This window comes from Aotus nancymaae, unplaced genomic scaffold, assembly GCF_030222135.1.
Source record: "Aotus nancymaae isolate 86718 unplaced genomic scaffold, 86718_ANA_hifiasm-v0.15.2.pri h1tg000019l, whole genome shotgun sequence".
Taxonomy (NCBI): domain Eukaryota; kingdom Metazoa; phylum Chordata; class Mammalia; order Primates; family Aotidae; genus Aotus; species Aotus nancymaae.
In genome coordinates, this window is record NW_026988431.1 from 26,248,990 (window position 1) to 26,275,799 (window position 26,810).

The following is a 26,810-nucleotide window of genomic DNA, read 5'->3' on the forward strand; positions in this document are numbered from 1 at the left end:
ATTATCAAAATATTTTTAGATGAAAGCTTAATGCTTCTTATAAACAGTGCTGAAGCTTTAGCATGCACTGGAATCACCTAAAGGACTAATTAAAACAGAATGCTGGGTCCCACCTTCAGAGTTTCTAATACAGCAGAGCTGAGGTGGGGCCCAAGAGTTTGCATTTCCAAAAAAATTCCAGGTAGGAGGGACCACACTTTCAGAACCACTGATGCAGATCATTTGATGATATATATTTTCAAAATCAAAGCTGACAGGGGTTGTCATATCTACTCAAGAATAGCATGTATGCTACTTAGAAGATGGTAAGTCATTGTCAAAGCCAGAGGGATACTAATGATGACTTACAGTTTCACAGGTTCTTAATTGACAATTTTCATCCACCTTGGCTGATGTCTAGTGTAACTTAATGCTTAGTAAAGTAAAAAATCTTTAAGCAATGTCTTGGCCCTAAGACTGCTATCTAAAATATGTTCTTACCTGTTTATATCCTCTTTGATAGCTGTTAAAGTGATGTGGCAACTGAGAATTACAATTGTTGATTTAAATCATGGAATACAAAAAAAGATATAATACTTGTTATGTCCTTCATAATTTCTAAAGTCATTATGAGATCTTAATTAAAAGAAACAAAAAATAAAACCCTCAATTTTTCCCTAGCCCTTACTCTACTTATTATTTAAGTGTAATTATAAAAACTCTGAATAACAAAAATTTAACTGGGAAAATGAAATTAGTATTCTTAGTACTGCTTAGTGGCTTTTAGATCTAGGACATATGCTTAATATGTATTCTGTTGATTTTTCAATAGAGCATGTTAATTAACATGTCTCAATTACCTATTGAATAATCTCTCTAAAATGCCTATCTGTGATTATTATTCATGAGATTACACTCCCATTTTAGCAGTACTGTGCCTATCTGTGATTATTATTCATGAGATTACACTTCCATTTTAGCAGTACTTTTCAACTCTGAGAAGATAAACTCAAGGGATTCTAGAAGAGCATCTGCTTGGAGAATGATTTCTCTAGTAATGGTATCTGAAGGTTGAATAATAACAAGTGAATAGACGTAGACATTGACCAAGAATGACTAAGAGAGACAGTTAATTAATACAATCTGGGGAGGCATCAAATTAGCTATGGGCAAATATCCTAGACTCAGGAATTAGACATTATTAAGGTTGCAGGGGGGCATATTGAATTGAAAGAGGCAAGAATTTAACAAACAATGATAAACTACAACAGGTAATTAAATAAAGCAGCTTCTTATATATTCTCCAATAAGAATATGTTGTTTGGAATGTTTCCTCATTGTGGAAACATTGAGGGATGGAGGGATATGCAAGCCAAGGTGGATATTAGACACCTAACTTTGACATTAAACACTGAGAAATTCTTGAGTAGTGAGCTTCCGCTGTGTGAGTCTGATCTTCATCACCTTTAAAAAGCAATTAATAAAATCTAGTCTGCTTACTTCACAACATTTTGAGCATTAAATTTAATTATAAACAAATGTGTAGTTTTGGTGTCTGTTCAGTGAGAATTGATTCTCATTTCCCCGAAAGTAATTTAAATGTTTTAATCAAATGTGCAGTGTTGACATCTTTACCTATCCCAGTACTTTTGTACTTTTTCAGGGTTAAAATAAACATTTTCGTCATTTAAATGAGGGAAAAATACCTATAGTTTCTTTTAAAACTCAAATGTCATAGCTTTTTAACTGTTCTAATTGTTTCTGCTAATAGAAACAAGTTGATGTGCAGACCACAAAATAATAAATATTTTTGTCTAGTTTTTGGGAAAAGGAAAAGACTATGTTATACTTTAAGAAAATGTAAACTTAGTTTCATTTTAGCAATTCCATAGTTGAATCTGTCACTAAGTAATCATTAGTTAAAGAAAAAAATCTAGTGACAGGGCACACAACTATATAAGTAAAAATTCTAAAAGATTACCAATGTTAAGAATAAAATACAGTTACATAATTTTAAAATATTTCTAATGAGTGATAAGAAAAACTTGTCAATGGAATTTCTGAAGTCAATAGCCAATTTTTAACTTTCTGCTAATATGGCAATTATTTAACTTAAAAAACAGACACATTTCCTCAGTCAGTTTTTGGCCATCTTATTCTGTAACTTCCTATTCATTAACATCACCTTTAACATTTTAGTACTTGACTTAACATTTTATCATTTGAATAATTCACATTTTATTAAACTCTTCATTTTTATAGGAACAACCAAACCATCAACCAACATTTTAACCTATTCATCTAAACTAAATTTTTTTCACCCTCATTTAATCTCTCAATTAAGATGCTTCTGGTTGCATGTAACAGAACATGTAGCTTATTTATTATCTCACATTAGAGGAAGTCTAGTAGTAAGACAGGCCCAGAGTTGGTTTATTTGTTAGCTTAATTATATATTAAAGGATTTGGCTTCTTCGAGTCACTACTGCCATTCTTAGTATTATCTTTTCTCAGGGGAAGGGTGGAAGGAGGGATAAAAAGGTGGCTGCTGTACTACCAAGCATTCAGAATCACTGAAAAATGTTGCTAAATCAGACTGCTGCATCTAATCCCCAGAATTTGATTCAGTAAGACCCAATGGGGTGTGAGAATTTGCATTTCTAAAAATTCCCAGATGCTGCTGATGCTGCTAACGGTAGAGCCACACTAAGAAATATTAACTTAGACTAATGATCTTGGATGCAAATGGATTTTTTTTTTCTTTTTAGTTGACATGTAATAGTTGTACATATTTATGCAACACAGAGTGATATTTTGATACATCTGTACTATGTGTAATCGTCAAGTAAGGGCAATTAACATATCCATCACCTCAAAATTTACTTCTTTTTATTGGGAACTTTCCAAATCCTCTCTTCTAGGTTTTTGAAAATATACAATAAATTATTGTTAACTATATTCATCCTACAGTGCTATAAAACACTATCATTTATTTCTCCTATCTAGCTGTAATTTTGTATCCATTAACCAACCCCTCCATATTTCTCCTCCCCACTACCTTTACTAGCCTCTAGTAACCACTATTCTACTATTTACTTCTATGAGCTCATATATGGGTGTGAACTGTGGTATTTATCTTTCTGTGCCTGACTTATTTCACTTAACCTAATGTCCTCCAGGTTCATCCACATTGCCATGAATGACAGGACTTAGTTCTTGTTTATGACTGAATTGTTTTCTATAGTGTATATATCCCACATTTTCTCTATCCATTCATTTGTTGATGGACTTATAGTTTGATCCCATTATCCTGGCTATTGTGGATAATGCTGCATGAGGGTAAAGATACCTCTTCAATATACTGATTTCCTTTTCTTTGGCTAGGTACCAGTAGCAGGATTGTTGGATCATGTGGTAGTTCTATTTTTAGTTTTTTGAGGAACCTCTATACTGTTTTCCATAATGGCTGTACTAATTTACAATCACACTAATATTGTATGAGTTTCCTTTTCTCTGTATCCTCACCAGCATTTGTTATTTTTGGTCTTTTTGATCATAGTCATTCTAACAAACGTGAGGTGATATCTCATCCTGGTTTTGATTTGTGTTTCCCTGATGATTAGCAATGTCAATTTTTTTTTCATATACTTGTTGGCCATTTGCTTGTCTGTTTTTAAGAAATGTCTTCAGATCATTTGCCTATTTGAAAATCAAAATATTTGGAGTTTTTCTGAGTTGTTGATTTTTTTGAGTTCCTTGTATATCCTGGATATTTTGTCAGGTAAATAGTTTGCAAATATTTACTTTCATTCTATAGATTGTCTCTTCACTCTGTTGATGATACTCTTTGTTGTGCAGAAGCTTTTAGTATGATATAGTCCCATTTGCCTATTTTTATTTTTGTTGCTTTGCTTTTAAAGTCTTACCCCAAAAATTTTTTCCTAGACCAATGTCCTAAAGTATTTTCCCTGTTTTCTTCTAGTAGTTTTAGAGTTTTGAGTCTTATATTTAATTATTTAATCCATATTGGGTTCATTTTTATATATACTGAGAGCTAGGGGTCTAATTTCAGTCTTCTTTCATATGAATATCCAGTTTTCCCAACATCGTTTATTGAGAATAATGTTCTTTCACTACTGTATGTTCTTGGCTCCTCTTCCGAAATAGATGGCTGTAAATTGTCTGTTCATTTCTAGGTTCTCTATTCTGTTCCATTGGTTTTTGTATTTGTTTTTATACTAATATCATGCCATTTTGGTCACTAAAGCTTTGTGGTATATTTTGAAGCCAGATTGACTGATGCATTCAGCTTTGTTCTTTTTGCTTAGGATTGCTTTGGCTCCTCAGGATCTCTTGTGTTTCCATGTGAATTTTAAGATTGTTTTTTCTATTTCTATGAAGAATGTCATTGGTATTTTAATTGGAAATGCGTTGAATCTGTAGCTTGAGTAGAATGGTCATTTTAACAATACTACTTCTTTCAATTCATGAGCATAGGATGTCTTTCCATTATTTTTGTGTCCTCTACTATTTATTTCATCAGTGTTTTGTAGTTTTCATTGCAGAGGTCTTTCATCTTCTTGGTTAAATTTATTCCTAAGTATTTTTTGGAGCTAGTATAAATGGAATTGCTTTCTTGATTTCTTTTTGTTGTTGTTGTTATTATTGGCATATAGAAATGCTACCAGTTTTTGTATATTGATTTTGTGTTAGACTTTACTGAATTTATTAGTTCTAAAAGTATTTTGGTGGAGTATTTAGTTTTTTCTGTATATAAGATCATGTTATCTGCAAACAGGGACAATTTAACTTCTTCTTTTCCAATTTCAGTGGTCAGTGGTCTTTGTTTATTTATCTTGCCTAATCTTTTTATCTAAGTTATAGACACTCCTAATACTTTTGGTTTCATTTGTGTGTAATACATTTTTCCATTTCTTCACTCAGAGTCTAGTCTGTTTTCACAGGTGACACAAGTTTGTTGTAGGCAGCATAAAGTGGGGTTTTGTTTTTTCTTATTCATTCAGCCAATCTATGTCTTTTAATTGGGGGAATTTAAACTGTTTAGCCCCAAGGTTGTTATTGATAAATGAGGACTTACCTCTGTCATTTTGTTAATTGTTTTCTGAATGTTTTGTGTACCCTTTGTTTATTTCTTATAGTTTTTCTTTGCAGTTTGATGATTTTCTCTAGTGATAAGGTTTAGTTCCCTCCTCTTTCTTATTCTTGTATTTGTTCTACCAGTGAGTTTTACATTATTGTGTGTTTTCATGATGGTAGATATTGTCCTTTAGCTTCCAAATGTGGGACTTTCTTAGGCATTTTTTGGAAGGGTATTGATGAATTTCCTGTTTTTGGTTTCTGGGAAATACTTTATTTCTCCTTCATTTCTGAAAGTTAGCTTTGTTAGGTATAATATTCTTTGCTGACAATTTCTTTCTTTCAGCACTTGGAATATATTATCCCACTCTCTCCTGGCCTATAAGGTTTCTGCTGGAAAATATGCTGTTAGTCTGATGGGGATTCCTTTACATCTGACTTGATGCTTATCTCTTGCTGTTTTCAGAATTCTTTCTTCAATTTTGGCCATGTAACTATAATGCATTTCAAATAGGACCTTTTTGTGATTAATTTATTTGGAGATCTTTGAGCTTCAAGTATCTGGATGTCTATATCTCTCCTAAGATTTGGGAAGTTTTCAGCTATTATTTTATTAAATAGGTTTTCTATGCTTTTAACCATCTATTCTCCTCCTGGAACTTTCAAAATGAAAATATTTCTTTGCCAAAATGTGTCCCATATATCATATAGGCTTCCTTAATTCTTTTTTATTCTTTTTGCTTTTTTTGTTGGAGCACATTATTTAAAAAGTCTGTCTTAAAGTTCTAAAACCCTTTCTTCTGCTTGATCTGGTCTATTGTTGAAGCTGTTGATTGTATTGTTTATTTCTTATTTTTTTTTACATTTTATTTTTTAATTGATGAGTGAGTATTGTACACATTCATGAGATAAATAGTGATGTTTGGATACATATATGTAATGTATTGTGATCAGATTAAGGCAATTAGCATATCCATCATCTTAAAAATTTGCAATTTCTTTCTGTTGGGAGCATTCAACATATACTTTCTAGCTATTTGAAACTATGTAAGTATTGTTTATTTCATTCATTGGGTTCTTCAGTTTTAATATTTGTTTTTTGTTATGAAATCTAACTCTCTGTTGGATTTTTCATTCAAATCATGAATTGTTTTCTTGATTTTATTGTATTGTTATCTGTGTTTGCTTGCATTTCACTGAGTTTTCTGAAGATAATCATTTTGAATTTCTTTTCAGGCATTTCATGCATTTTCTTTTTTGGGATTCTGTTACTGAAGAATCATGGTGTTTTTGGTGCAGTCACATTTCCTTGCTTTTTTTATGTTTTTTGTTTCTCTATGTTGATATCTGTGCACCTGGTGTAACAGTTTTTCTTCCAATTTTATGGAGTATGTTTCACAGAAAAAGACTTTTTCCTATAGATGTATTCGTAATGTCAGTTGGGTAAAGTGTTTTAGCTTTCATTCTGGGTGGGTGCGGTAGTATAGTCTCTGTGTAATTTATTTTGCTGTCATCAACATCAGTGGTGTCTGCAAGCTCCTCAGTGGCTTAGGTTCCATTTGTCTGTGGAGGCTGTGGGAAAGCTGTGCTGGATAGGGATGTCAGTTGAGATGATCCTTGAGCCTCTGGGCAGCACATGGGTGCATGGTGGCCTCATCGCTGGAGTGGTCTGGGTTGCTGGCAGAAGTGATAGTAAGCCTCAGGTGATCTGGTTCTTTAACCCCTATTTGGTGTGGTGGTGACAGCAGGTCCCTGGGAGGAGTGCAGAGGTTTTGATGGTGGCTGGGAATGGATGTTTGAGGATGACTTATGATATTCATTAAAAGATATACTGTAATTACCATTACAGTATTATCATTACAGTATATCATTAGAAAATTAGAGGTCTCTTTACTCACCTCAAAGGGCCTGGTGCCATTTTTAGTTGTAAGCCTCGTGTTAAATATTCTAGACTGGGACACTGCTCGTTTAGAATACCAATATTGCTAGTAGTTGATGTAGCTGTTTTGCAGAAAATAGTTTTGCATTCAGATGTTTGAATTAAGACCTGACTGGGCAAGTTCAAGCCCCAAATTTTCACTTCAGCTTATCTGTTCCCACTCATAGAAAGTTTTACCCTCCAACTCTCATTTTTCTGATTCCCTTAAATATAGGAAATTTGGAAATATTAAACATTTAAAATATGATATAGGCTACAAAAGCATTACCTTTTATAACCAAGGAAGCAAAAATAAGGTTGTCTGAAGGCATACTACAAGTGCCTCTAATCCAATTTTCCACTTGATCTTTTATCGTAGCAATAAATTTTCTAACCTAAAGGATGAACAATTTGCTTGTATTGCAAAAACTCTTTCCTGCCAATTTGTAATTACCCTTCTCTATCATTTATCTCACAAGCTATATTGCCAAATTGTAATTCCTCCTTTTTCATTATCTATTTCAAAAAGCATCTCATTGGTAAGGGTTCTATATTTCCCATAGTATGCTCAGTGGGAGTAGTGGTCTGTTTCCATGATTGTCCAGGGCTAAACTGCAGGATCCTCATACAGCCTTGGGGCTCTGTAGCTCACTCTCTAATTTATTAACATAATGGCATTTTGTGACTTTTTCTCATTTATTTGCACAGTAGGAAGCACAGTAGAGAGAGATGATTTCTGCAGGGGGCCTGGAAGGACATGGGACAAATTCAGACACAGATGCAAGCTTTGCAGAAAATATCTGACTTCTAGCAGTTTTTGGGATAGATAACTTTTAAGTGTAAAATGTACCATTTTGGAGGTATGAAGAAATGCACCCTTTCCCAAAGCTCTCTCACATCCCAGTGTGCAGCATGAAAAAGTGAGATTGAAAATGTTTCTGATATGAAATTGATAAAGCATTTAAATGGAAGGAGGAAACTATTACGGCAAATACAGCCAGAGGCCTACAGATATGATATAGAATTTATCCCACTGTTTCAACTACTTAAAACAACCAACCCATCAGCAAAGCTTTCAAAGTTGTTAGAAGATATTGGCCAGTGGCAATTTAAGTTACTTACCTATTTTAAGACCTGTTGCTTCTACATAACCTCCTAGCTGTCTTGTCCAGAAATCAAGGGGAAATTCATTGATCTCTAAGGTAATGACTAAAGACAGTGCTGGAAATAACAGCAGGTCCTCGTGTAATGTTGTTGATAGGTTCTTGGAAACTGTGACTTTAAGCAAAAAAAAAAAAAAGTATTAAAGTAAAATCAATTTTACCATAGGCTAATTGATATAAACAAGAGTTAAAGTTCCCACAGTGTATTTCTGGTCAGTCACAAACACATCACTAGAATTCTAAATAAGGACCAAAATACTTTTTTTCAACTTTCACTTTTATTTTTTGGTCAACTTTCACCTTTTTCCAACTGTTATTTGTATTTTTCCTAAAGCAGATTTGCTCAAGAATCTTATTTTAAAATTTTTATTTGGGTATATCATGTTTATGTAGTACATGAGATTTTGATACAGGCATGCAATGTGTTACAATCACATCTCAAGCTTTTATTTTTGTGTTACAAATGATCTATTTATACTATTTTAATTATTTTAAAATGTAAAATTGGCCGGGCGCAGTGGCTTATGTCTGTAATCCCAAAACTTTGGGAGGCCGAGGTGGGAGGATCACGAAGTCAGGAGATCAAGACCATGCTGGTCAACAACATGGTAACACCCTGTCTTTACTAAAAATACAAAAATTAGCTGGGCATGGTGGCGTGTGCCTGTCATCCCAGCTACTCAGGCTGAGGCAGGAGAATCGCTTGAACCAGGGAGATGGAGGTTGCAGTGAGCCGAGATCATGCCACTGCACTCCAGCCTGGTGACAGAGTGTGACTCTCTCTAAAAAAAAAAAAAAGTTAATTTTTATTGACTATAGTCACCCTGTTGCGCTAGCAAATACTAGGTTTTATTTATTCTTTCTAACTAAATTTTTTCTACCTATTTGTCATCCCCACCTCCTACCCCTGTCCCCACCACCCTTCCCAACCTCTGGTAACCTTCATTCTACTCTTTTTCTCCATAATTTGCATATGTTGAGCCATCATTGCATCCCAAGGATAAAGCTCACTTGGTCATAATGAATGATGTTTTTAAGGTATTGTTGAATTTGGTTTGCTAGTATTTTGTGGAGGATTTTTGCATTAATATTCATCGGTGAAACCATCCTGTAGATTTTTTTTTTTGGATGTGTCTTTGTTTTTTGTATCAGGGTGACACTGGCCTTGTAGAATGAGTTTGGAAGTATTCCCTCCTCTTCTATTTTTTTTTTTGAATAGTTTGAGTAGCACTGGTATTAGTTCTCCTTTAAATGTTTGATAGAATTCAGCAGTGAAGCCATCAGGTCCCAAGCTTTTCTTTGCTGGGAGACTTTTTATTATGGCTTGTTACTTGCTATTGGTCTGTTTAGGTTTTGGATTTCTTCATGGTTCAACCTTGGTAGGTTGTATGTGTCTAGGGATTTATCCATTTCATCTAAATTTTCTAATTTATTAGCATACGGTTGATCATACTGACCACTAATAATCCTTTGAATTTCTATAGTATCAGTTGCAATGTTTTTATTTTCATCTCTGATTTTATTTATTTGGGTCTTTTCCCTTTTTTTTCTTTGTTAGTCTGGCTAATGGTTTTTCAGTTTTGTTCATCTTTTCAAACAACTAACTTTTTGTTTCATTGACATTTTTATTGTTTTCTTCATTTCAAACTTATTTCTGCTCTGATCTTTATTCTTTTTTCCTACTAATTTTGGGTTTGACGTGCTATTGCTTTTTAAATTTTTTAAAAGATGCATCATTAGGATATTTATTTGAAGTCTTTCTTCTTCTTCTTTTTTTCTTTTTTGAGACAAGAATTTTGCTCTTTTGCCTAGGCTGGAGTGCAGTGGTGTGATCTTGGCTCACTGCAACCTCTGCCTCCCAGCTCATGCGATTCTCCTGCCTCAGCCTCCCAAAAAGCTGGGATTAGAGGCACCTGCTACCATGCCCAGTATTTTTAGTAGACATGGGGTTTTGCCATGTCGTCCAGGCTGGTCTCAAACTCCTGACCTAACCTCAAGTGATCCGCCCACCTCAGCCTCCCAAAGTGCTAAGCCACCACACCCAGCCCTCTTTATTCTTTTTGATGTAGGTACTTAAAGCTATAAACTTCCTTCTTAGCACTTAAAGCTATAAACTTCCCTCTTTCACCATATCTGATACGTTTTGGTATGTTGTGTTTTCATTATCATTTGTTTCAATAAATTTTTCAATTTCCTTCTTAATTTCTTTTTCTTTTTTTTTCCTTTTTTTTTTTTCTGTCATCTCAGCTCACTGCAACCTCTGCCTCCTGAGTTCAAGTAATTCTCCTGCCTCAGCCTCACGAGTAGCTGGGATTACAGGTGCCAGCCACCATACCCAGCTAATTTTTGTACTTTTAGTAGAGACAGGATTTCACCATGTTGGCCAGGCTGGTCTTGAACTCCTGACCTCAGTTGATCTGCCTGCCTCGGCCTCCCAAAGTGTTGAGGTTACAGGCGTGAGTCACTACACCCATTCTCCTTCTTAATTTCTTTATTGACCCACTGGTCATTCAGGAGCATGTTTTTGAACTTCCATGTATTTGTATAGTTTCCAAAATTCCTCCTTATTAATTCTAGCTTTATTCCATTGTTGTTAGATAAGATGCTTGATATTATTTCTTTTTTTTGGGAAATGTTTAAGACTTCTTTTGTGACCTGACATATGGCCTGTCCCTGAGACTACTCCATGTGTTGAGAAGAATGTGGAATCTGCAGCCATTGGATGAAATGTTCTGTAAATATCTATTAGGTCCATTTGGTCTATAGTGCAGATTAAGTCTGATATTTGTTGATTGTCTAGGAGATCTGTCCAATGCTGAAAATGGAGGGTTGAAGTCTCCAGCTATTTGTATTGAGGTCTATCTCTCTCTTTAGCTCTAATAAAATTAGCTTTATATATCTGGGTGCTCCTGTCTTGGGTACTTTTATATTTATAATTGTTATATCCTCTTGCTGAACTAACCCCTTTATCATTATATGATGACCTTCTTTGTCTCTTCTTACAATTTTTGTCATGGAATCTATTTTGTCAGATATAAGTACAGCTACTTCTGCTCTTTTTTGGTTTCCATTAGCTTGGAATATCTTTTTCCATCCTTTTATTTTCAGCCTATGTGTATCTTAATAGGTGAAGTGTGTTTCTTATAGATAATAGATCATTGGGTCTTGTTTTTTAATCCATTCAGGCACTCTGTGTCTTTTGGTTGGAGAGTTTTGTGCATTTGCATTCAATGTTTTTATTGCTAAGTAGAGACTTCCTCTTACCATTTTGTTATTTGTTTGCTGGTTGTTTTGTGATTTTCCTTTCCTTCTTTCCTTCCTCCCGTCTTCCTTTTAGTGAAGGTGATTTTCTCTGGTGGTATGATTCAATTTCTTGCTTCTTATAGTTTTTGTGTCTGTTGTATGCGTTTCAATATGAGGCTTGCAAATACTATCTTATAACCCATTATTTTAGACTTAAGACTACTTAAAACTAATTACATAAACAACAAATAATGCAAGAAGAAAACTAATAGAAACTCTACATTTAACTTTGTCCCCCTACTTTTTAACTTCTTATTTTTCTTTCTTTCTTTCTTTTTTTTTTTTTGGGACGGAGTCTCACTCTGTTGCCCAGACAAGAGTGCAGTGGCACTATCTTGGCTCACTGCACACTCTGCCTTCCAGTTCAAGTGATTCTCCTGCCTTAGCCTCCTGAGTAGCTGGGATTACAGGCACATGCCACCATGCCTGGCTCATTTTTGTATTTTTAAAGTAGAGACGGGGTTTCACCATATTGGTCAGGCTGGTCTCAAACTCCTGACCTCATGATCCGTCCACCTTGGCCTCCCAAAGTGCTGGGATTATGGGCATGAGCCGCCGTGCCCAGCCTTCTTGTTTCTCTTTATGTCTTATTGTAGTACGTCTTGAAAAGTTGTTGTAGTTATCATTTTTGTTGGTTCACCATTTAGACTTTCTACTTAAGAATACTTTACATGCCACAATTGCAGTTTGTTTTTGCAGTTATAATCTGTGATTTTTCTATATGCTTACTATTACCAGTGAGTCTTGTACATATAAATGATTTAAAAAATTTTTTTATTTTAGGTTTGGGGGTACACATGAAGGTTTGTTACATAAAGATATGTCATGAGGGTTTGTTGTACATATTCATATAGATGATTTATTGCTCATTAACATTTTGTCTTTCAGGTTGAAGAATTCTCTTTAGCATTTTTTTTAGGACAAGTCTAGCACTGATGTATAGGTAGCTTTTGTTGGTCTGGGAAGGTCTTTAGTTGTCCTTCATGCTTGAAGAATATTTTCACCGAATATACTATTTTACAATAAATGTTTGTTTGTTTTTTCCTTCAGCACTTTAAATATGTCACATCACTCTCTCTTGGCCTGTAAGATTTCCACTGAAAAGTCTGCTGCCAGACATATGGGAGCTCCATTTTATTTTATTTGTTTCTTTTCTCTTGCTGCTTTTAGGATCCTTTCTTTACCCTTGACTTTTAGGAGTTTGATTATTGAATGCCTTGGGGTGGTCCTTGGGTTAAATCTGCATGGTGTTCTACAATCTTTTTGTACTTGAGTATTGATATCTTCCTTTAGGCTTAGGAAGTTTTCTGATATTACCCCTTTGAATAAACTTTATATCCCCATCTCTTTCTCTACCTCCTCTTTAAGGCCAATAACTTAAAGGCTATTTTCTAGATCTTATAGGCATGATTCATTCTTTTTTATTCTTATTTCTTTTGTCTTCTCTGTGTATTTTCAAATAGACTTTCTTCATGCTATTTTTCCTGCTTGATCAATTCTGCTATTAAGAGACTCTGATGCATTCTTTAGTATTCCAATTGCATTTTTCAACTCCACAAGTTTTGCTTAATTACTTCAATTTGTTTGTTAAATTTATCTGATAAAATTCTGAATTTCTTCTCTGTCATCCCAAATTTCTTTGAGTTTCCTAAAAAGAGCTATTTTGAACTGTCTGAAAGGTCACATATCTCTTTTTCTCCTGGATTGGTCCCTGGTGTCTTATTTAACTCATTTAGTGAGGTCATTTTTTTCCTGCATGGTATTGATGATTTTTTGGTGTCTGAGCATTGAAATGTTAGGTATTTATTGTAGTCTTCAGTCTAGTCTTGTTTGTATCCATCTTCCTTGGGAAGGCTTTTCAGGTGTTTGAAAGAACTGGGGTGTCGTGATCTAAGCCGTAACTGCATTAGGGGGCACCTCAAGTCCAGTGATGCTATGGTTCTTGCAGACTTATAGAGGTACTACCTTGGTGGTCTTAGATAAAGCCCTGAAGAATTCTCTGTATTTCAAGGTAGAGACTCTTGTTCTCTTCCCTTACTTTCTCCCAAACAAATGAAATCTCTCTCTGTGCTGAGCTGCCTAGGGCTGGGGGTGGGGTGACATGCCACCCCACCGGCCCTCATCACTGGGACTGTGCTGTGTTAGACCTGAAACCAGCACTGCACTAGGTCTTGCCCAAGGTTCTCTGTAATTACTACCTAGGTACTACCTATGTTCACTCAAGTCCCTAGGGCTCTACCATTACCAGGTAGAGAAGCCAGCCAGGTTTGTTTCCTTCCCTTCAGGGCAGTGAGTTTCCCACAGCCCCTGGTGGGTCCAGATAGGCTGTATGGGAGCTAGGGACTGCAGTCGAAAACCTTACATGTCTATCTGTTGTTCTATTCCGCTGCAGCTAAGTGGGCACTTAAACCACAATACAAAGTCCTTCCTGCTATTCTCTCCCCTTTCCACAGGAAGAGGAGCCTCTCCCTGTGGCAATCACTACCACTGGGCCATGCGTGGTTTTCCACACCACCACTGATATTCACTTAAAGCCCAAAGGACCTTCAGTCAGCTTGTGGTGAATGCTGCCAGGCTAGTGACATACCCTTCAGGGCACTGGGCTCCCCTCTGGCCTAGGGGAGGTTGAGAAGTGCCATCCAAGATGTTAGGCCTGGGATCAGGGACTTCAAGAGCCCACTTGTTGGTTTGCACCACTCTGATTGAGCTAGTATCTAAGGTGCAAGACTAAGTCCTTTTTACTCTCCCCTCTGCTTTTCTCTAGCAGAAGGAGTCTCTCACCATAGCCACCACAGCTGGCAATGTGCTGGGTCTCATCTGAAGCCATGTCTCAGAGTCTCATGCAAGGCCCATGCCATGGTGCACTACCTGGGTATTGCTGCTGATTATTTAGGGCCCAGGGGCTCTTTAGTCACAGGTGATGAATCCTGCCAGGTGTGGATCCTTCCCTTCAAGGCAGTGGGTTACCTTTGGCCCATGTTGGTCTAGCCATGTCATCCACGAACTAGGGTTTGGCATGGGGGCCTCATGACTGCCCTGTGCCATATCTTACTGTGACTGAGCTGGTATCCAAGATGCAAAACAAATTCCTCTTTACTCTTTGCTCTCCTCTTCATAAGCAGAGGGAGGGAGTCACTTTTGTTGCTTCAAGCTGTGCTGCCTGGGGTTGGGGGAAGGATGGCAAAAGCACTCCCTTAGACTCCCTGGCTGGTGTCTCCCTAGGTCATGTACCACCCTAGTCCAGTGGCTCTAAGCCCAGCCCAGCACTAGGAGTTGCCTAGGAACTGCAATCCTTGGGTCCTAGACAGCCTTTCAAGTTTACTTAGAACCCCAGAGCACTTTGGCCTATGGTGGTGAGGCTTGCCAAAACTCAAGTTCTGACTATTGGAATGGGCCATTGCCCTCTGGCTGGGTATGGTCCAAATGTTCACTTCATGCATGGGTGCTGGCTGAGCCAGCATGGCTTTGTTCTCCACTGTGACATGGCAGCACTGAGTTTAATAGAAAGACCCCTAGTCACTGCACTCTCCCTCCCCCAAGTGCAGAGACTCTTTGTGTAGCATGGCTGCTGCTAGGTTATCGAGGAGGGGTGGTATTGGTGATTTAAAACTGTCTCTCCTACTCTCTTCAATGATAAAAATGTAAAACCAGGTACTCTGATTTTTGGTTCTTGTGATGGTGCTTTCCAGTATGAAGATAGTTGTTAAAATTCGGTGTTCCTGTTGGGGGTTATCAATGGTATAGGCTTCTATTCCGCCATCTTGCTCTGCTCTCCAAAACACTTCAAATATTAAACATTGAAATAAATATGAGTTATACATATTTAAGAAAGATTAATAAAACAAATAAGGTAATTATTTACCCAATTATTTCAGTTCTGGGTTGTAGGTAGCCTGAGCCTATCTGGCATCTCAGCATTCAATGCAGGAATCAACCTTGGACAGGATGCCATTCCATCACAGGATATACACAGTCACTCACATTGGGACAATTTAGACATATTAATTAACCCAACATACACAACTTAGGGATATGAGAGGAAACCACAACGCCTGGAGAAAACCCATGTAGACACAGGGAGAATGTGCAAACTCAATACCGACAGTGGCCCCACCAGTAATTGATTTTTGTTTTTGTTTTCTCATCGTTTAATGCAATGATGTATTCGAGGACCTAACGTATAATGCTTTTTGTCAGTCACTAATATGCATGCCATCAAAATCCAAAGCACAGGATCAACTAAAATTTCTCAAATGCATGGAAACAACCGCCTCAACACTGTTATCTTTTAATTTCAAATGGTTACCTTGGCTCAAAATCTGCATGTGCAATTTTATCTGCTCTAGGCAGTGCTCAATATTGAGCACTTCTTACAACAATTAGAACTTATTCCCATTCAGAAAATATTGTCCTAGTTAACCCCTTTGTGGTTTTTGGAGATGTAGGTTCATTTTTAAAACTTTTTTTTTTTTGAGACAGGTTCTTGCTCTGTCCGCCAGGCTAGAGTGCAGTGGCGTGATTACAGTTCACTGCAGCTTTGACCTCCTGGGCTCAAGCCATCCTCCCACCCCAGCTGCCTGAGTATCAGGGACCACAGGTGTGTGCCACTGCACCCAGCTAATGTTTTATTTTCTGTAAAGACAGGGTCTCACTATGTGGTTCAGCCTGGTCTTGAACTCCTGGGCTCATGCAATGTTCCTGCCTCAGCCTCCCAAAATGTTGGGATTATAGGTATGAGCTGCACCAGATCATTAAACTTCTTAAAATCCCTTAACTCCTCTTTGTTTTACAGGAAAGTAGAAGCTTGGATTTTAGTTTGATCATAGGAAGCGAGTAGATTGTTATTCAACAAAAAATATTTATGATAAACATTTTTCAGGTTATCCATTTATTTAACAGGTCTTTGTTACATATTTACTGCAGTCAAGTGTTCTGGGGCCAGAGGTGAATTATGATAGTTTGGAAACTAGATGAAATACTCTTTTAAATGGGTACATTCATATATCAAAACAAATCCTGTAGTTTATATAATTTGGAATATTATATGTCTGTTTTCCATGGAAATGATGACGTTCAGAGTTGACTCTTGGTCATGGGACTCACTCTCACTTTGCTCTTATCCCTTCTCATTTTCACATGCACCCCATCCACACTCACATCTAATCCAGAAGACTGGTAGTATGTAAGAGATCCCAAATATCACCATTGGCTCTTTTATTTTTAAAGAAGTTTCTTTCAAGTATGACACAGTCTCTCCATTCATCTGAGCCAAGTATGACACATTTGTGTCATACTTGAAATAAACTTCTTTAGAAATAAAAATTTAGAAATAAAATGAGAGTATAAGTTCTCTCATTTCATCTTCTCAGTTTCATCAAATATTTCATGTTTAGAATGTTAGCAAGTGTGAAAGAGGCTACAGAATTTTGTGAGTGATAAAATGTTTGTAGAGTACTTGGGGATCTGGGTGCTATTAAAACCAACCAAACACAAGTAGCTCATATGAGTCCTTCAATTTTTATTCTTGCTTCCAACTTTTATTCTTCCAGCACTGCTAAAACATGGAACTAGGCAGATTTTTAGCAATACTGGTAGATGTTTGTTAGGCACTAATTTCAAACAACACTCTTGGCAATAAAACTATATTTCTCTAAACTTGACATTTAGCATGTCCTTTATCCTGTAGGAAGAAAAATACTTCTGTTGTTCTGTTGGAGTAGGTTAGCTTATAAAAATAAAGTGATGGCCGGGTGCGGTGGCTCATGCCTGTAATCCCAGCACTTTGGGAGGCCGAGGCAGGTAGATTATGAGGTCAGGAGTTCGAGACCAGCCTGGCCAAGATGGTGAAACCCCATCTCTACTAAAAATACAAAAATTAGCTGGGTGTGGTGGCGGGTGCCTGTAATCCAGGACTCAGGAAGCTGAGGCAGGAGAATCACTTAATCCTGGGAGGCGGAGGTTGCAGTGAGCCGAGATTGTACCACTGCACTCAACCCTGGGTGACAGAGCAAGACTCTATCTCAAAAAAAAAAAAAAAAAAAAAAAAAAAATTAAAGTATGCATCTTTATGTTTTTAACATGTCCAACTTTTCCAGCCATGCTGGTGCATGCCTCTAATCCCAAGCACTTTGGGAGGCCGAGGTGGGAGGATCTCTTGAGCTCAGGAGTTCAAGATTGCAGTGTACTATAATGGCACCATTGCACTGTAGCCTGAGTGACAGTGACTCTGTCTTTTAAGTTAGTAAGTAAATAAATAAAATGTTCAGCTTAAGATAAAATGACAATTTATTTTCTAGCAGCTAGGTGAAATTCCTTAACTATTAACCTCTGGTACTTTAAACAATATTAAAATAGCCTTTAAAAGAAGACATTAATTAATTGAGGAACGATTTTAAAAATAATTTTTTCCAAGTTTTAATTTTTAAATCCCTAAAGAACCACATATTCTTTTACCATCCAGGTTTATAAAAATGCAGCTATCAAATTTGATATTAAAAACAAGATGCCTCACATCCTCTGTGGAATAAGTCACAGTATAAAGAAAATTAGAACATCATGACATTCTTCAGTCTTTCCCATTTGTAATATTCCTCCTAAGTGGAGAAGCCTGACAAATTTCCCCTTCTTGCTCATGTGATCACTTTTTGCATGAGATGCATTTAATTTTGTAGGTTAAATATCCAGGACAAAAGGAGAGTAGAAACAATTTTTAGAGCTATGATTTCTATGGAAGCAATATGAGGAAACTTGGACATAATGTTTCATTGCCATCAATCTCATTGTAGCTCCCTAACACTCCAGGCATTTGCTTGTTTCTCTGTATAATAATCTTGTACTTTTATAGTGCTTATAATTTGCAACCTGTGTTCATTTACTTTATCAGATTCTTACAATCTTTTGAAAGAAGGGTAGTGTGTATGAGTGTATGAATATATATACATATATATGTATGTTTGTATATACATACACATATGTGTGTATGACATATATATGTATACAGTCATCCCTCAGTGTCCACAGGGGATTGGTTCCAGAACCCCCTCAGACATCAAAATTTGCAGTTTCTTATATAAAATGATGTCTTGGTCAATTCTTCTTGGTAAAGCTGATCTTGATCTTACCAGTTTCTTTTTTAGCTTAGTAACAGGAACAATGACTTTCATAATTTAGGCAACTAAAAGTAAAATTTCAGTTTAAGTCATTTTAGGTATAAACCATGGAGCTATAAATCTTTTGGAGGAGTTTTAGATTCAATGTCAATGCTAGAGTATTGCAGTATATTAATACAATATAGTTCTGAAAAGTTGCTTTAGATGTTTCAGCTAAAGTGACCCAATATCAAATTCTATACAGTTACCTTCTATTTTGTAAATGCATGTTAATATCAAAGTGTTTATATTGTGTAATTTCCTACCTTAGATGCTTTTAAAATATAATACTGTTGTTTCAAGGTTGAATATGTACAGTAATAACCATTACAAATTGGTTACATTGAACAAGAGAGAGCACATTCATTGTACAAATCATAGGCTATGTCACTGTGTAGACAAAAATTACTGACCGTGCAAGCCAGAGGTGGATCATAAATACTAACTCTTAAGACTAGAAATCTACTTGATATTGATTTTTACAGGTTCATCTTTAAAAGTGACCTCGCTGAATAAAGTTCAATATTTCTTAAAAGAAAGGTAAATCTAGAAAGCAGTCCAGAATGTTTGATCCTAGTCTAGTACCACTTACTTGGGAACGAATACAGAAACGCAGGCAACCCCGTCCGTTAATTTTGATGTTGAACGTGTGGTTAGAGAGCACACTGGGATCTGTTACAGGATCTGAGATGAAAAGCAAATTTATTAAGTTTCTAAGTGTTGATGGAGAAAAACACATCTAGGATATAGTTTTTTTTTTTGAGTTCTCTGGAGGGTGATCACCAACCAGCAGGTGAAGCTCTGCCCTCTAGTGGTTATGGGTGTGAGGGGACTTCTGTTCAACAACGTGTCTGGCTCACCAAGGTTTATTAAAACCAATCGTTCATTAAAAAGCATTTATTGGGGGTCTGGGTGAGATGCCAAGCAAGTGAAATGTTCAAGTGTGAAAAGGCATTGCCACTGGACAAAGGTACAGCGAGCGAAGAAGTGCTTGTTCTTTGGCTTCGGTCACTTTACGACTGGTTTCTAATTGCTATTCCAGCCTCTCCCTAGTTCCACACACTACAAACGAATGAAAAAGATTAGTTCTCCCTGGAGCTCTCTGAGGTTGAACCTTGCTCTCTCATTACACATGGTAACTGAACCACACCCCTTATAGAATTTTGGGAGGTCGCCCCGCGATGACCGGCTCCCGCAAGAACCAGTCAGTGCCGGGGTTTGCAAGTGAGGGTGCGAGACTCGGGAGGCTGCTCACGGTGCTCCAGGCTGGAGAACGGACACCTCGTCCCTTCCTTCCGCAGCCCTCACGTCGCCTGCTGAGATTGTGACGGCCGCCCCGATGGGAGCGGCTTCTCCTACCGACTTTGTAGAGAGCTCTTAAACGCCTCGGGGACAGCGGCCATAAATGTGCCGGTCGGCTTGGGCCGACCCAGCGGCCTCCCTATGGGAATGCGTGGCCGAATCTCCAACCCCTTACCCCAGGGACCGTGCCCGCCCGCTTGTACGCGTTCAGTGGGTGCGTACAAGCGGGCGGGCATGGTCCCTGGGGTAAGGGGGGAGCCAGCAAGAACAGGGCGAGCCACTAACCCCGCGCGACCTCCTATCGGACTGCTCCGGACCCAAATATTGCCCATTCCCGGCCGAGGGCTCGGCCTTCACTTTACTTCCGCTTTCCCCGCCCGTAAGCACGAATGCGTCTGCGTGCACCTCTCGCAGCGGAAGTAGTAGCAACAAAGCTCGATGCGCGGCAGGCCCAGGAGTGCGGGGCGCGACTGAGCTGCTGGCGGCGGGGAGGGGCGGAGCGCAGGAGTCGGAGGCGGGAGCAGACCTGCACGGCCTCGCGCAGCCCGCCCGGTGGACCGTGACGGGCCCCCTCACCTCCTCTCCTTTTCCCTCCCTGCCCGCCCTCTCTCCCTCCTTCCCTCCCGCTCTCTACTCACGACGGGAGCGGGCTCCTGCCTCGCCCCGCCGCCCCGCGAGCAGCTCCTCATCGCCCGAGGCGCGCGGGGCTCCCCCGCGAGCCCCGCGGCTGAGTCCCCCAGCCTGGAGGAGGGCTGTCTGGGGTGTTGGGTGGGTACCAGTATTACCCGCTGTCCCCATTTCCAGAAACTTCCAGGTTCTGAAGGAAGGGGGGGCCCGGGGCTCCCCTGACTGGGGCGGGGGCGTCTCTAGGGCGCCGCCCCGCTGGCGTGAGCTGGGGACGTTGCGGGCACACGACTGGGCGGGTGCGGGATCTGGGGAAGGGGGCTCCCGAGATAGCGGCTGGGCGGGGAACTCCCTACTCAGCCTCTCGTCAGCGCCGCTTCTCCTGCTTTCTCTTGCAGATGCTGCTGCTAGGGGTGGTGGGAGCAGCCGTGGGACGCGTGGCCGGGAGCGGGGGTGACAGCCTGGGATTCCGGGGGCTTCTCTTCCTTGTCCTCCTCCTCTCCTCTCTATTCCCAGCGTGGCCGTGGCTGACACTAAAGACTTTGTAGCCATCAACCCGAGTGCAGTTTCGATGGAAAATGAAGGTAAAGGCCCCTGGCAGACCGATTGCAACGCGGAGTTGAGGGTGTGGTGGTTTGCTTTTAAGTTGTCTTTGTTTTTCCACCTTTTTATTTTCATGAGCTTATTTATTTACTTTGTATGTCAAGTGTCCAAGGATTTGCTTACTTAGGGTATCCAGCTTTTATTTTGGTATCATGGGGCGTTTGAGAGATTGAGGTTCTGTGGGTGACTGAGCTTGATTCAGCTTTCCTGAGGAATTCCTGCTTTCTTCAGCTTAGGGAATGGGAGGGAAGTTTTCATTTCAGATAGCGTCTATGAATGTTTAAATAGTGATTTGAAAGGAATTACCTCAGGGGAAGTGGAAATAGGGTACCAGGGGATGGGCTGCATCCCAGCCCTGTATATTGGTGTTTCAAGCCTCGATGTGGTATGTGGCTGGATTCATTTATAAGAAAGCAAGCCATGTTTTATCTCTAGCTTTGGGGAAGAAAGCTCATTGTGTTTCGATTCACAAACAAAGCTATGAATTTAATGAAATATTATGAGGTGAGTGCCTTTCTTAAAGTTCCACCCTATTTCAAAACATCATTTAGGAGGTTGACTGTGGAACCTGTTTGTCCACTGTACACTTTGGGCGCATTAGATCGTCATTCACATGTTACATGATCCCTATTGCCTCATTAAAATATTTAATGCTTTTCCTACACAGCACTGATAATTTTCTCAATTGTTGAACAATTCTGAATAAGTGATTTTTTTTTTCCTCCTCCTGAAACAATACGTATTCTTTGGACTGACTTCTGACTTGTGCGTGATCATTTTTTTCTTCTTTCTTTAACCGGGCTGCAAAATGCTATAAAAGATATTCAACAAATGACAGTTTTTTCCTCTTGTAAAATTTGTTTTAAAAAATCTGTATCTGATATAAAGGAGCTGCAGTCTTGCTTGCTGACTGCTTCTAATTTGATTTTCCATTGTTGAGAATGTGAGCTTGATTGTCTGACTAGGAATAGTAATTTTGAAATGGATGTTTCTTATAGATGCAGTAATCTGTTTTGCTGAGACCTCTGGGCTATGTAGGAAATATGATGAGAGGCATGATTATATTGCCCAATTTTACTCTGGATGGATAATTGGTGGAAGACATTTTCTGAAATACTAAAGTGTATAACTGCAGAGGAGTTATACTGTCTGATTGGGTCTTGAGAAACATTTGAAAGCAGTAATGCTTTTGGTAGTATGAAAGATCACTTTTTTGAGTCTTTTTCCTCTTTAAGTTTATAGATTTAAGAAAGGCAAATCCATTCTGCACATGAGACAATACATACTTGTTTCTTGGTAGAAGCATCTTAACTTCTAAAATTTAATGTACGTTATGAGCTTGTGTTCAGAATGGTACCAGATTTAAGGGAGTAGCCTAAAGTAGGTGGATTTTTATATGTTGCTTTTGTTTCTTGATAGGAGGAAGAGTATGAGTAATAAAGCTGATTCTCGTTATCTACTGAGGTGGAAGTGGGTGGTTGTGAGATAGAAGCATGGTGCCTGCTTGTGTCTATCTCTGTATTTTGTGACCAAATACCAATTTTGTGGCTTCCTAGTAAAATATTTTACAGTTCTTAAAAACGTGTGGAGTTTTCTGTACCGTTATTCTTGACTATCGAGAAACCATTTTTGTCAGGTTCTCACTATCATAATGTGTTTTTTTCATAAACAGTTTAAAGAAGCTGTATATAGCCTAGAAATTTTCAAAAGTGATTGACCATCTTAAAGTACATAGATTGATATCTGTGCCTTTTTATTGTTCACTTGCCTTTTTATAGTTCTCATCCTCCTTTGACATGGTGTAGTATTAATAATTTGGAGGTGTGAAACAAAAATGGATTCAAGTCTTGACTCTTGTCTTGAACCACTTAAAGCTGTGTGATTTTAGGTAAACTGCTTTACCTTTCTGAGCCTGTATGTCTTCATCTATAAATTGGGATTGATGATCTTTAACTCAGAATTGAGGGGATTAAATGATAAACCCTGTATAAATTCTCTTGGGACAGAGGAATAACGTTTAAGAGCTTGGGTTGTGGTGGAACCATGCAACCTGATTTGAATGCAGGATTCCTCGCTTACCATTTGGCTTTATGCATATTAAAGTTTTCTGTGCTTCAGTTTCTTCATCTATAAAATAAAGATAATTATAGAACCTACCTTATGAGGTTGTCGTAAACATTTCGAACAGTATCTGGCATATAGTAAGTGCCCAGTAAATGTTAATTATAAATAGCCCAGCTTAATGTTTGATACATACTAATAGGCCACTTGGCATTAATATTGTCACGACAGTTAAATGTTGGAAGGGGAACAGTAGTGGCCAAAATGCTTTGTATGAAGTTGTCATTGTTAGTTAAGGGTTGAGTGGAGTTAGGTAAGGAGTTTTCTATGGCATTAGTGCTTTTAAGCCTACAGAAAAAGTTAGGGCTCTACCAAGAAGCCAGGGTCCAGTATAGAAAGAGACAGGTTTGGATTTGACGCCTGACAGGTAATGTTTTCCTCTCCGAAAAATCTGACAAGTTACTAGGCTTATAAGCTTTCTTAGCTTCTAAGTTTTCTCATAAGTAAATGAGATAATGCGCTTTTGGAGGGTTGATGTGAGTAATAAATGAAGCTGCCAAAGCAATGGTTGACCAGAGCAATGGTTGATGTACAGTTAACTTGGATGAGTGACTGAGTGATGCTGCTGTTCCCTAGTAAAAGAGAATCCTCCAGTAGTATGCAGGTAAGTTATACTTGTAGGTATGAGTAGTGTAGAATTGATAGTCACTCCCTAGAGCATCAGCATGAAGGTTCTTAGCTTACAGTGGTGTGGGGAGGGAATGGTTTCATCTATGTGGTTCCTTTAGCAATGGTGGTATTTTCTTTGTCACTTCAGTTTCGATTCTTCTGGACCTTTTTCCCAGGGCCCATTTAAACTTTCTCAGCAAAGCTTGACCAATTTTTAGCTGTAGACTCCAGGAACATTTTCTGTTTGTCACTAGGAACATTTAAAGTGTTAATTTCCTGGAATTTTTGGACTACTTCTAAACATTCAGTTGTGAGTTAGGATTTTATCCAGACCCTTTGGAATTTCTTTTTACGTGTTTATCACACATCTAAACAGATACCACTTAGGAATCTGAGATGCACAAGTAAACAGCACTTACCTGATTTTAAAAATTTAATTGCATGTTTACAGTGATAGCTTGCTAGAAAAGATATTTCTAGCTGGAGAAGCTTGCAAATAGTTTTTCCTTTCTGGTAATGGATTTATTTTTTGGAATAAATTTGGCCTTTCTCATAGGAAATTCAGTGTGAATTTAATACATGAAACTTTAATATAGCCTTAAATGTTTGACTAGTGGATAGAAATGTAATAATCTTCAGGATTTTAGGACGTGGTTAATTTAAGATTATAGACAGAGCTAATAGGTGTAGAGAACAAGCCCCCAATCTTTTTCATTTGAAAATGGTTGTATTTACACTTTACTTTTAAAAATAGTTTCTTATTCAATTTCAAATTGTTAATCAGCTAGGAATGTCTCAAGAATCTGTTACTATAGTTGGAGAAGCTGTAGGGAAAAAGGGATGAGAAGCCATGTTAATTTTATTCCTTTAACTGAAGATAGGAAACCAGGTTATGAAAATAATTTATATCTTTGGGTGTGGGAAATATAGTTTATGTTGTTTGCAGTTTTGTCCATAAAATGATGCTCTTAATTAGTACTCTGAAAAAGAGTTGAAACTGAAAGAGATTGTGTATATGACAGCATTTTATAAACCAGTAATTTAAGCCAGAGGATGCTTTAGAAAGTACTTGTATGCAATAGTCTTCTGACAGTTGGATTCCAAATACTTGCTTGGTCTTCATATTTTTGTCATTCATTTAAAGTAAGCAGAATTTGGGTCTGTTAACCTGAAGCATTACGAAACAAAATGGTTTCCTAGGGAACACACCCCTAGGAGCCCAGGACTGATTTTCGAGATCTTAGTTAGCCATGATCTGTTTAGAAGGTTAAATTTTGTTTTAAAGGTGCCTAGAACACTGTGGGTTGATGGTAAAGTTATCCACATGAATTTTTAAATTACACCGTTGTTACATGTAGCATCTTAAAATATCTTAAGGATCAGTTCAAGAGGTCCCCTCATACTTACTTTGTTAAAACAAATTCTTTTTAATAATGGTTGTGACAAGATTATCTATTATGCTTTTCATATAGACAAATGTTGGTAAAAGGCAGTAAAGTTGGGTGTGTTCTGAGGTTAATGCCATCATTTCATAAAAGAAAAGATTCTCAAAAAAAAAGTCAGGCTGAATTGATAATTTCCTCTTGGATGTATATGACTGTATGACTGCTACTTACATGCATTTGTTAATATAGTTGACCCTTGAACAATGTTGGGGTTGGGGTGCTGACCCATCATGTAGTTGAAAATCTGCATATAACTTTTAACTCTCTGAAAACTTAACTACTAATAGCCTCTACTGTTACCTGGAAGTCTTATTGATAACATAAACAGTCAGTTAACACATCCTTTATATATGTATTATATATTGTACTTTTACAATGAAGTAAACTAGTCAAAAGAAACTTACCAGGAAAATTATAAGCAGGAGAAAATATATTTGTAATTCGTTAAATAGAAGTGGATTGTTATAAAGGTCTTCATCCTCATTGTCTTTACATTGAATAGGCCGAAGAAAAAGAAGGATTAGACTTGCTGTCTTGGTGACAGAAGCAAATCTGAGTAAAAGTGGACCTTTACAGTTGAAACTAATGTTGTTAAAGAATCTACTGTGTATCTTCTGTCTTCAGGCTTTAAGTTGCTACCGACAAAGGTATAAATCTTAGAGTTAGAAATAAATTACACAAATTGTATTAGGTTAGTTTAGGCTAAACTTGTGATGTGTTTAGAAAAAGTTTGAATGAAATGTTGAAAAGCTGTCATACATTAAAGACAGAAGACAGTAATAGTCGGGGTCAGAAGCATTATCTTAAGATGGCTATAACTGGGTGTCTGATTCCATTTCTGTCTCCACTTTTTTTCTGCTATAGGTATTAGAGAATGTGTGAATTTGAATTATTTAATATATCTGTTATTTGTAATTGCTTTCTTAAGTAAGGCCTTTTGGTTTGACATTTGGTCATTTCATAAATGTGCTGACCTAAACTTGTGTCTCTCAGAAGGAAATGCAGCAATTTAGTATGACGTCCTTTTTTTTCCTTTGTTTTTTTTTTTTTCCTTTCTTTCTTTTCTTTATTTTTTTGAGATGGAGTCTCACTCTGTAACCCAGGCTGGAATACAGAGGCATCATTATAGCTCATCAAAGTCCCAAACTCCTGAACTCACGCGATCTTCCTGCCTTAGCTTCCTGTGTAGCTGGAATTATAAGCTCACATCACCATACCCAGCTAATTTTTTAATTTTTTATAAAGATAATGTCTTGATATATTGCCCGGGCTGGTCTTGAACTCCTGGACTCAAGCAGTCTTATTGCCTTGGCCTCCCAAACTGTTAGAATTACAAGCATGAGCCACTGTGCCCAGCTTTAGTATGACATTCTTTATTCTTTTAGAAAGCTCTGAGGTACTGGTGCATCCTTATAGAAATTACTTCCATTTATTTATTTACTTACTTAAAACAACTTGATAAAATTGGAAAAAGCAGGACCGTAAATACTAAATATAT

The 26,810-nt window shown here is 37.8% G+C and overlaps 1 protein-coding gene across 4 annotated transcripts in view; it reads left to right on the forward strand.

The window, feature by feature from the left end:
• ATP2C1 (ATPase secretory pathway Ca2+ transporting 1) overlaps window positions 1-26,810 on the forward strand; it is a 167,435-nt gene that overhangs the window by 19,637 nt on the left and 120,988 nt on the right. For 2 of the 4 annotated variants that reach the window (XM_064378686.1, XM_064378687.1), the window contains exons 1-2: window positions 20,432-20,678; window positions 20,933-21,118. The exons of the other annotated variants lie outside the window; for them this stretch is intronic. In XM_064378686.1, the coding sequence (XP_064234756.1) occupies window positions 21,113-21,118 (6 nt within the window). In that variant the 5' untranslated portion in view covers window positions 20,432-20,678; window positions 20,933-21,112. Of the gene's footprint in view, window positions 1-20,431; window positions 20,679-20,932; window positions 21,119-26,810 lie in introns of those variants that run through there. 4 annotated transcript variants of the gene reach the window in all.